Genomic DNA, 10,150 nt, shown 5'->3' on the forward strand with positions numbered 1-10,150 from the left:
GAAGCGGGGCACCTTTTGCGTGTGCTGCTTCAGTACAAGCTAATCTACACTGATTATAATTTAGGCAAGGTGCCTCCAAATACTTCTCGTACACGACGTGCCGAGTTGATAAGCGTGTCTTAGCAACACAAGGTAGATACTAAGACTTACTTTAGGGGAAAATTTAAACTGTATTTGATATATTTACGTCATATGCACTAGTATATATATATAGCTTCAATATATTAATATGCAATTATGCATAGTGACTCTACTTCGCTAGAGGGACAATCAGCAAGAATGTTATATTACTGCTACAATATTAATAGTGAGGCGGTATAGCTTTACCCCCTTTTGGTGTAGCCACTCAAACCGTGTTTTCGTTTGGCGAGGTTAAATGTACGGTTTTTAACAGGAGAGAAAAAGCCAAGAGCGCCCGCAATTAATTGGCAAGTCATGAAAAGAGCGAAAAAAAGAGCAACAAACCGAGCAGCGAGGGAGAAGTTGAGCTGAAAATAAAATAAGCGTCAAGGGCATGCATGTTAGTTTGTCTTTGGAGGTCAAGCTAAGGATGAATTTATTCTACTTTGTTCTACCAACTTTTGCGGAAGTGCTCTCAATAAAGCGAAATAATCAATTTTGTTGTAAAGTAGTACGCCTTTCTAATATCATAACCTTGATAACTTTATCAGAAATAGGTTTATAGCGTTATTTATTTATACAGTTTTTTTTGTGTTGTCTTAAAGGTAATACTGTTTATAATTCTACATTATTGTTCTAATAGGTAATGAGTGATATTTTCCCTGTTAGTAAATGTCAAGCAAGAGCTGCAATTATTAGACAAATTATAAGAGATCACATAAGAGCTAATAACATATAAAACTTTTCGCTTCATAATGCTCTAATTTTGCTTCTGGGGGTGTGCTCTAGAAGCTACAAGTTTTCGCTTTACAGATGTCTAGGAGAGGCAAAAAGACTGGTACGAGTACAAAATAAGCCCGCATGTTGTAAATTTTAATATTGTAAACCATGTAGCATGTCATTTGCAACTTGTGCTTTGACAGCTGTGCCACATACTCGTTAATAGATTATTTATCGTCAACAACCGTGTTTACCGACCACGCGATTTCGGAATTGTGCGAGCTACCGTAGAGACGCCATCGACAAATTTGGTTCGGAAGACGACGTTAGCGTTGTTAAACATGCCTTCTTTCAGCGACACCACGACAAATTGCGAATGCGAGAAGTGAGATCGAATCATCTGACCAATATTCTGAGTGTGCGAAAGATCTAACGCGGCATCAACTTCGTCGAGAATGTACATTGGCGCTGGTTTGAATAGCAGCAATGACAGAATTAAAGATAGCGCAAGGAGCGACCGTTGACCGCCACTCAGTTCTGTCAAGCTCTCTTTCCAAACACCACCGAACGAAACGCGCACTTGGAGTCCATCAAGAATTGTACCTGATACGTAAAAGACACTTGCGAGATTAGAACATCCCTACATGAATTGCGGTTGAAAATTAGAAATATTTACCCTTTGAAGGCGGATCCAGCTTGGCGTGCGTACCAGGTAGCAGCGTTCCAAAAATGGAGCCAAAATCCTTGTTCACTTTTACCCATGTTGTCTTTAAAGCCTCGTTTTTCTTTGCGTCAAGTTCCTTGATGACAGATGTAATTTTTTCCTTGTCATTCTCAATAATGTGTCGCTTGTTCATCAGGCCCTGATACTCTTGCTCAGCCTTCTCAATCATCCCCATGACCTTTTTATTAATCTTCTTGGACAAAGCACCCTGAGTTTCTTTCAGTTCTAGCAGACGTCGATTTGCGGTCGAAGGATTCTTGCGCTGGAAGTCATAATCTGTGTGCTCACGGCCGAAAAATTCCTTTTCTGTGTCAATCCACAGGTGAGTCTTTTCTAATTTTTTCACCATCATCTTAGCATCCTTTTCATCTTTTGCCATTCGTGATATCTTGTGCTCTGCTTTCTTGCACTCAATTTCTAAATCACTCTTCTTACTTGAGAGAGTGCTTAGACGAGCACCAAGCTCCTTTACCTGTTGGTCACTTAGACTTAAATTGCTCTTTCGCTCCTCCAGCTTCTGCGACGCCTTTTCGTATGTCTTCTGCGTTTGAGTGAGCTTGTCTTCCACCTGTTTCTCCTCTTTACGAAGTGCTGCAAGTTCATTTTGAATAACAGCAACGCTTTCTTTATTACCTGCCAGCTCCTGATCAGCAGATTCTGACTCCAGCACAAGCTCGGATAATTCCTGCTGAGCTGTCTTAAGACGCGAACCAATCTTTTGTGTCTCTTTTTTTGCCTCTGCAAACTGTGTCTCCAGTACTCCAATCTTTGACTGGCGTGATGTCTTCAAATTCCTAATGTCAACATCTAAGCTTTGAACTTCCTTCGCTAAGTGGACAACAGCTTCCTTCTTCGTAGCCAATAGCTCTTTATCCATAGCATACTGCGCCTCAGAAGAAGCAACGTCGCGCTCTAACTGAGCAAAGACACTTTCAGCAATGCGTTCATCAAGCAAGTGCAGCTCATGCTCCTTTAGCTCTATCTGGTGCTTCAACTGACGAAAATGACCAGATTGCTAGACGCACAAAAGCACAAATGATTAAACACGAAAGCACGAACACTTCAAACTCATCAGACCTGTTTCATATCACCCAGGGCTCGAGAGCAGTTCTGATACTCACGACGCATGTCGCTGAGCTGCCGCGTACGATTTATGAGCTGGTGAAGCTTTAAGAGGATTGGTTTACCGCTGGATGGCGCAGAACCTCCTTGAAGAGTACCAGCTGGGTCGTAGGAGTCCCCATCGAGTGTTACTGTTCTAATCTTGATATCCCGGTGAAAGGTGACGTTCTTGGCGAGCTCACTAGTTTCACAGATAATCGAAGAGCCGAACGCGTACTCCATTGCTGGCAAAAGTTCTTGCTTAAACTGAATCAATTCCATTGCTTCCCATACTTTGCAACCTTGTTGCTGGGCTACTTGCCGGGCCTTGTCCATTTTGCGACGGTCTACAGTCTTACGTGAAATGCGGTTAAGCGGAATGATTGTTACACGATTCATAAGACGGCCAAACTTTAAGATGTCTTTGGCAGTCTTCTCGTTGTCCACTACGATTTGATACAGCTTTCCGCCAGCGGCAATTTCCAGAGCAAGTGCGGACCAATCGTTCTTCGTTTCAAGCAAATTAGCTAAAACACCCATAACGCTTTCACGCTGAAAATTGCGGTATGGGTCCGTGAACTTAAAATCCAATCGACTCGACAGTCCTGATGAGATCTCGTCAACTTCCCTCTCCGCACGCATCATTTTCTCTTGTAAACCTTGAACGCGCTCGTGCAGCTTGCGTTCTTCGTCAGGATTGAAGCTACAGGTTAAATGATCAACTTTGCTCTTTAATTGCTCCAGCTCAGTGACTTGATGCTTACGCTCTTCATCCATGCTACGATTGTTCGTGCGCGTTTGCTCAATTTCCTTACGCTTGTTCTTGATATTTTCCTCCATGTGCTTAAGTTTTAGATTAATCTGTTTGATGACAGTATTACTTTCCTGCAATTCACGCTGTTTCGACGAAAGCCGCTCCGATAATGACTCGTCACTATTTCCGCTCTGCTCCATACCTGCATTTAGCGCTTGTATCTGATGCTGATAATTATTTGCTGCTGTTTCTTTGGCAGTGTAAGCCTCCTCAACTCGATCTACGTTCGTCTTTGCCTTTTCAATTTCATTAGCAAGTTTGGCCATAGTTTGTTCAGTCTCTGTTTGTTGCTCATTCATACTAGTCTCTGCAATAATTTGCTGTTCGATAGAGGCCCTGCAATGTTTTAGTTTTGTGGTAAATTTGATCACTTCTTTGCCAATCTTCTCCACGTTGTCCTTGAGCTGCTGAAACTCCTTGCCCATTTTCTTTTCTCTTTGCTCGTTCAATACTTCAATCTCAGTTTCAATCTGCTCAATCTCTTGTTCAATCTGCATTTCTTGCTCTTTCGCCGCACGCTGTTCTTGCTGCATCTTCTCAACATGCTGTGCAGTATTCATAAGCGCATCTTGTGCCTTCTGGTAGTCGTGAGCAACACAAAATCGTTGGAGTCTTTCCATTTCCGTGTTGTTGGCTGCCCACTTCAAGTAGTGGGTCTTCTCGGCTCGCAATTTCTCGAGCGTTGGCGTGATCTCGTTCGCCAGAATACTATTAATCTCATCCACCTTTTTCTCCTTTTTTGTCATTGTCTTTAGCGCAGCAATCTTCTTGTTTTCATACATCCTCGTACCTGCTGCCTCCTCAATCATGCCTAGAATCTCGGGAGGCTTCATGTTGAGCACTTTAGTGATACGGCCCTGCATGATAAGAAAGTGCGGATTGTTGACGTTAAGCTGCACAGAGTGAAAGAGATTCTGAACTTGGCTCACTTGAGCCGTATGACCATTGATTAAGTACTTATTTCTGCCGCCGATCACGACCTGACGAGCTACCGAGATCTGCTCGTACTGCTCATAGCCCACAGGCGAAGCCTTTGCGTCTTGATTATTAAAAACGATGGTAACGCTGGCCTTGGTCACGCCTGCCTGACCCTGTTTGTAAACCAGCTCTTGTAAATTGTTAGCGCGAACCTGGGATAGGTTGGTAATGCCCAGCACGAAGCAGATGGCGTCCAGCACGTTTGACTTGCCACTGCCATTGAGACCTGTGATAGCATTAAACCGAGGGTCAAAGCCGCTTACAACGGTACGCGTAGCGTACGACTTAAAACCGTCTAAGATAATCTCTTCGATGTACATGGTTGAACGAAAGACTGCAAGTGCGGGTCTTCATTCGATTTCTCAAAATATAGCGTTTAAGAACTCGGATATTTGTGGCTAATCACAGCTACTATTGATTATTTACATTGCTTGCTGCAAGAGTGATGGTGGAGTTGAAGCGGCAACCACGCCTGCAACAAATGAAGCTCATAATGTGGAGATACTACAGCATTTGCGAAGAGCTGTAAGCCACTTTGAGCTTTATAGCTAATCAAAGTAGTATTATTTAAAGAGCTGGTGAGTCTATTGGGGCAAGACCGAGCAGCGGCATGTGATCGAGAAGCGGGTGTAGCCTCGAGAGGCAATTGCGGCCGAGCATAGCGCCATAGCTGCGCAGAGCTTGAAGCAAAACAGGAAGCTGCAGCGCTGTGACACAATTCGATAAAAAATGGAAGGAAAGGCTGTGAACGTGGCAAATGAAGCGCAGAAGCAGGACTACGACACATCGAGCACGCAGAGCTATCAACCAAGATCCAGCAATTTGCGTACGCAAACAAGGTTCGATTTAACCGCTGAGCGGATTAAGTCTATTCTGCGAAAGAATGCTATGGCCGCAGCGCGTAGAAGAGCTGAAGGAGCTAGAGGGCAAAATAGAGAGTGGAGAAACGTAGACATTAAGCCTAATACCAATTACCACACAGCACGTCGAATTTGCTATGTCTTCCATAAGCGTGCAAAGTGATGACTTTTATTTGAAATGTATTACTGATTGAAAAACCTCCAGAAAACGGTTTAATTTTCCATTAGAAAAAGGTAATCGAAGCACATTTACCATGTAATATGCAAAACAATTCGGCATTCAAACTATGAGTCGAAAGTCTTGCGTTGTTGTATAGAATTAGCTTGAACAACATAAGAGCCTTGCTTAGCAAGGCTTAGAAGCAGACTTGAGCTCTAAAAGCTTTATAATCACAGCTATTAAAAACGGTCGATGTGAAAAAATTGCAACTTCAAGGTATATTCACATTTATTTTTCTATTCGATGACACTGCAGCGTGCTGACGTCAGCATAGTCCTGTGTATCTTGTGGCGTGCTCATGACATTGAGTTCGATCCTGTAAAGCTTTCTACAAAAGTGCGTTGCGTTCGACAAATTTGAAGAGGAGGATGCCGCGTTCGACGACCGATAATTTGTACCTGCGTAGAAAATATATCCTGTATAAAGAGTTTGTGATAATTATCGAGTGATTATGTTACAAAATCCTCTCCTAAAGATTTTGACTTGGTATCTGTAAGATTGAAATCTTGACTTGACAAGTGTATGCCATGTAGATGCTACGTGTCGCGCTCTGAGGAGTTGGCTCATTCTTGAAATAGTGAAAACAGGGTAGAACTTGGATTCACGATGCGCTTCCTGCACTTGATCAGACCCGTCATGTGCGTGCTACCCGAAGTGGAGCAGCCCGACCGTAAAATACCGTTTCGCGAAAAAGTGTTGTGGACGATAATTACGCTCTTCATCTTTCTCGTGTGCTGCCAAATTCCGCTTTACGGCATCCAGACGTCCAAGTCGTCGGATCCTCTCTACTGGATGCGAGTGATTCTCGCTTCAAACCGAGGCACGCTCATGGAGCTTGGCATCAGTCCCATCGTGACCTCGGGACTCGTTATGCAGTTACTCGCGGGATCCAAGATGATTGAAGTCGATCAGTCCCTCAAAGAAGACCGTGCCCTGTTCAGCGGAGCCCAAAAGCTTTTCGGCATCCTCATCACTCTTGGCGAGGCTGTGGCCTATGTAGTCTCGGGCATGTATGGCAACATATCTGACATTGGTGCCTTTAATGCAATCCTTATTATCGTTCAGCTACTTTGCGCCGGCGTGCTGGTCATCATTCTAGATGAGATGCTGCAAAAGGGCTATGGTCTTGGATCCGGCATTTCGCTTTTCATTGCTACAAACATCTGTGAGAATATCGTCTGGAAGGCTTTCTCGCCCACGACTATCAACACTGGTCGTGGTACTGAGTTTGAAGGCGCTATCATTGCCCTGTTCCATTTGCTGATCACTCGCTCGGACAAGCTACGTGCACTCAAAGAAGCTTTTTACCGCCAAAACTTGCCAAACATTACGAATCTGCTGGCTACGATGTTCGTGTTTATTGTGGTAATTTACTTTCAGGGATTCCGCATCGACCTTCCAGTCAAGTACCAGAAGCTCCGAGGTCAGCAGGGCACGTATCCCATCAAGCTGTTCTACACTTCCAATATGCCAATTATCCTGCAAACCGCACTAGTTTCCAACTTGTATTTCATCTCGCAACTGCTTTACCGAAAGTTTAGTGGCAACTTTCTCGTACGTCTTCTCGGTGTGTGGCAGGATGTCGAAGGAAACGCTGGACAGACTGTGCCCGTTGGTGGCCTCGCCTACTACATGTCGGCCCCTAGCAACCTGGCTCAGATCTTGTATGACCCGATCCGATTCGTTATTTACGTCGTCTTTATCCTCGGCTCGTGCGCGCTCTTCTCGAAAACCTGGATTGAGATCTCTGGCTCGTCAGCTCGTGATGTTGCGAAGCAGCTCCGTGACCAGCAAATGGTCATGAAGGGTCACCGTGACTCGTCCATTGTGCACGTGCTGAATCGCTACATTCCAACGGCCGCCGCGTTTGGTGGCATGTGCATCGGCGCGCTCTCTATGGTTGCAGACCTATTGGGCGCTATCGGTTCTGGCACTGGAATACTGCTGGCTGTGACTATCATTTACCAGTACTTTGAGACCTTCGCCCGCGAGCAGGCCGAGATGCCTCTAAGTGGTCTGTTTGGTTTCTAGGCGATTCAAGTCCCAAGGTTGTGTTGCAATGCATTGATCCAACAATAGTGTAAGCACCGTACTTCTGGCCACGATAGACGACGAGAGAGATGAGATGATAAATATTCCAACACGTTGTCCCCGTTCAACGAGCACTATCAGGTGCTCTTTGCTGACTTTAATATTAGAATTTAGTTAGGATTATCAGCAAAAAGCTGAGTGATCAAGATCAGAGGCCATTACCCGCTGCTTGGTTCGTGCACGAGCGAGGTGGACGTCATCTTGATCACTCTTAGGTGCGCGATGGAAAAGTTGGTCTTCTCATTTCTTTTTAAACGTCGATTATGTAGCAAGGAAAGCGGATCTTATCTTTAAAAAATAAAAAAGGATTCCTAAAGCATGTTAATCATCTTAGAGGGTCACAACGCCCGTCGATTTGGGTGTGCAGGAGGTCGACTAAATTGATATGGTGCGGTAGTAGACTCTTCTGACCCAAGACCTAAGTGCTGAAAGCTGCTACTTCTCGTAAACGAGTTGTTAGAGCCATTTGCACTGCCACAGCCATTCAGGATGAAGCTGTTTGAGCTACTAAAGCTGCTGTTTCCATTTCCTCCGTCGCGACTCTGACTGACCTGTTTAGCTTTCGCGCCAGCCTTTAATGTCTTGTACCACTTGTCGTACTTTGCAATGCGGTCATCCTGTTCGTCCATTAACAAATGTATCACGGGATACATGACTCACTTATACCTTAATTTAAACTATTACCTGTAGCCTCGCTTCTTCCATCAGCCGAGTGATTGTCTCTTCCTGCTTTTTTAATTTAATTTCAAGCACGGAATGATCCCTGCAGGCAAAGGAAAATGTCAGCGGAGAGAGCAATACTTTTTTCCGTCCAACTTACTCTAATGCGGCGCACGGCTGTCGGGATACTTCAAGACCAATATTTCGCTGTCTTCGCCACTCTTCAAGAGCTTTCTTTATCATAATAAGCTACACGAAAGACGTTACTTTATGCTGCTTGTCTGCCAATTTAGCTAAAAGACATACCTTCTGCCTGTAGTCTTTCTTGAAAACGTCCATAGACTCGCGAATCTCGCGGTTTTCAGCTTGGATATTTGTCAACGCCTCGCATTTCTTAAGAGAAACTCGTAAGATCAAGCAACACCCGGCATCAGGAAGTAGTAATCCGAAAGTATTCGTCCTACCTTCACAAGCTTGGTGTTTTCACTACTAAGAGTTTTCACTGTATTCAGTAGCCGAACAATCTCCTTTTTTTGATGGGTTACAGTCTCGAACAAAGCGTCGTCTTTTCTCTGGGCACCTTCAAGCCTACCAGCACCCTCGCCGAAAGTCAATCCGTCTTTCTTTTGATATTGCGTCGATCGATTTGCATTCAACTGGTGTTCGCCACTTGGTCGTGAAAGATTTAGAGGTGCTCTACTGCCAAGCTGCTGCTCCACTAGTCTGAATTGTAAATGAAATCGTTTACATGAAAATATAAAAATCAGTTTCACAACAAGCCGTACCTTTGCCTTTGGTTTCGCCTCCTGGACGCCACTGCTGCCCTTAAGGTTAATTCTCCATCTACAGCAGTCGCCCCTAATCCAATATGAGTACTGCACCATGCAATAAGAGTAAGCAAGGAGAACCAGCATTACTTTAAATTGATGATTATTCCCAAAACGTCATTACATACCTCATCTTTTCCGGCAGCAAACAAAAGGAATCGCCCAATGACGATGACAGATGTGACGACATCATCAATTGCTTAAACAGACCACTTTAAATCAACTGCCAAAAGTTACGGTTAATTCGTCTACGTTAAACTCACCTTATTAGCCGACCCGGGACTCGATAGTCCGATTTCATTCAGCCGCCTCCACAATTCCTCCATCTCCGCAGCAGCCACATTCAATTGAGTCTCTGCCTTCTCTGTATCCAGAGGATCTAATCGCGCCACTTCCAAGTTTTTATTTTGCTCTGAACTGCGTTCTCTCTTGTCTTCACTTTGGCGGTCCTGCGTCTCATTGATTATCTCTTCCGTCCCCTTTGGACTGGAATTTCTAGCACGCGCCATCTTAGCCCTGTACTCATAATTATCAGCTAGTAGCAGTAACGCTTTCATCGTGCGCTTGTTTGATATGCCTCGTGAGGCCAGTAGAAACTTTTCGCTGGCCAAAAGGCCTTCTTTTTCTGCTTCGGCGTGCTGCATCATGGAGCGAATATAATGTAAAAAGCACGTTTGAGCAGAACACATCAGGAAACACGCACATCATCACGGCGGAAAGCTTGTTCATGGCGACATGCATGAAATTGCGCCTGGACAGCGGGCGCCGAGCTCTCGTATTCTTCTGACTCTTCGGTTTTCCAACCCATTTTAATTGTCTATTTGTCACTTCAAAAATAAAGTGTTAATTACAACGCACTTTACTCTTTTTTTTGGTTACACCCTTCCCCGTCAGATTGTTGACACCGAGTGAAACATTCGCTTCATTTCCTCTTTGAGGTCGAAACCCAAACAGCTAACCGTTCGGTTGTGTTTTTCTTTCATTTGTCTCATGACAATCAAGCGTGAGTCACAGACTCTTAGCACTTTCCTCGAC

At 44.4% G+C, this 10,150-nt stretch overlaps 4 protein-coding genes across 4 annotated transcripts; 2 read left to right on the plus strand and 2 right to left on the minus strand.

Moving 5' to 3' along the window:
* Positions 1 to 849: 849 nt before the first annotated feature.
* CCR75_009177 (uncharacterized protein) lies at positions 850 to 4,777 on the minus strand (the record flags this gene model as incomplete). The annotated part of the gene is made up of 3 exons (XM_067967221.1): positions 850 to 1,443; positions 1,517 to 2,579; positions 2,642 to 4,777. 3 exons carry the CDS (start codon positions 4,775 to 4,777, stop codon positions 1,091 to 1,093), a joined length of 3,552 nt encoding a protein of 1,183 aa, XP_067814531.1. The 3' UTR covers positions 850 to 1,090.
* Positions 4,778 to 5,186: 409 nt separating this feature from the next.
* Positions 5,187 to 5,480, plus strand: CCR75_009178 (uncharacterized protein; the record flags this gene model as incomplete). The annotated part of the gene is made up of 1 exon (XM_067967222.1): positions 5,187 to 5,480. One exon carries the CDS (start codon positions 5,187 to 5,189, stop codon positions 5,478 to 5,480), a length of 294 nt encoding a protein of 97 aa, XP_067814776.1.
* A 661-nt stretch (positions 5,481 to 6,141) lies between these two features.
* On the minus strand, positions 6,142 to 9,923 carry CCR75_009179 (uncharacterized protein; the record flags this gene model as incomplete). The annotated part of the gene is made up of 9 exons (XM_067967223.1): positions 6,142 to 8,245; positions 8,313 to 8,391; positions 8,449 to 8,537; positions 8,595 to 8,681; positions 8,753 to 9,011; positions 9,074 to 9,163; positions 9,244 to 9,314; positions 9,379 to 9,753; positions 9,819 to 9,923. 9 exons carry the CDS (start codon positions 9,921 to 9,923, stop codon positions 7,967 to 7,969), a joined length of 1,434 nt encoding a protein of 477 aa, XP_067814626.1. The 3' UTR covers positions 6,142 to 7,966.
* CCR75_009180 (uncharacterized protein) lies at positions 6,174 to 7,568 on the plus strand (the record flags this gene model as incomplete). The annotated part of the gene is made up of 1 exon (XM_067967224.1): positions 6,174 to 7,568. The coding sequence occupies one exon, from the start codon at positions 6,174 to 6,176 to the stop codon at positions 7,566 to 7,568; it is 1,395 nt and encodes a 464-aa protein (XP_067814325.1).
* Positions 9,924 to 10,150: the final 227 nt, after the last annotated feature.

Source organism: Bremia lactucae, linkage group LG10 (genome assembly GCF_004359215.1).
Source record: "Bremia lactucae strain SF5 linkage group LG10, whole genome shotgun sequence".
NCBI lineage: Eukaryota > Oomycota > Peronosporomycetes > Peronosporales > Peronosporaceae > Bremia > Bremia lactucae.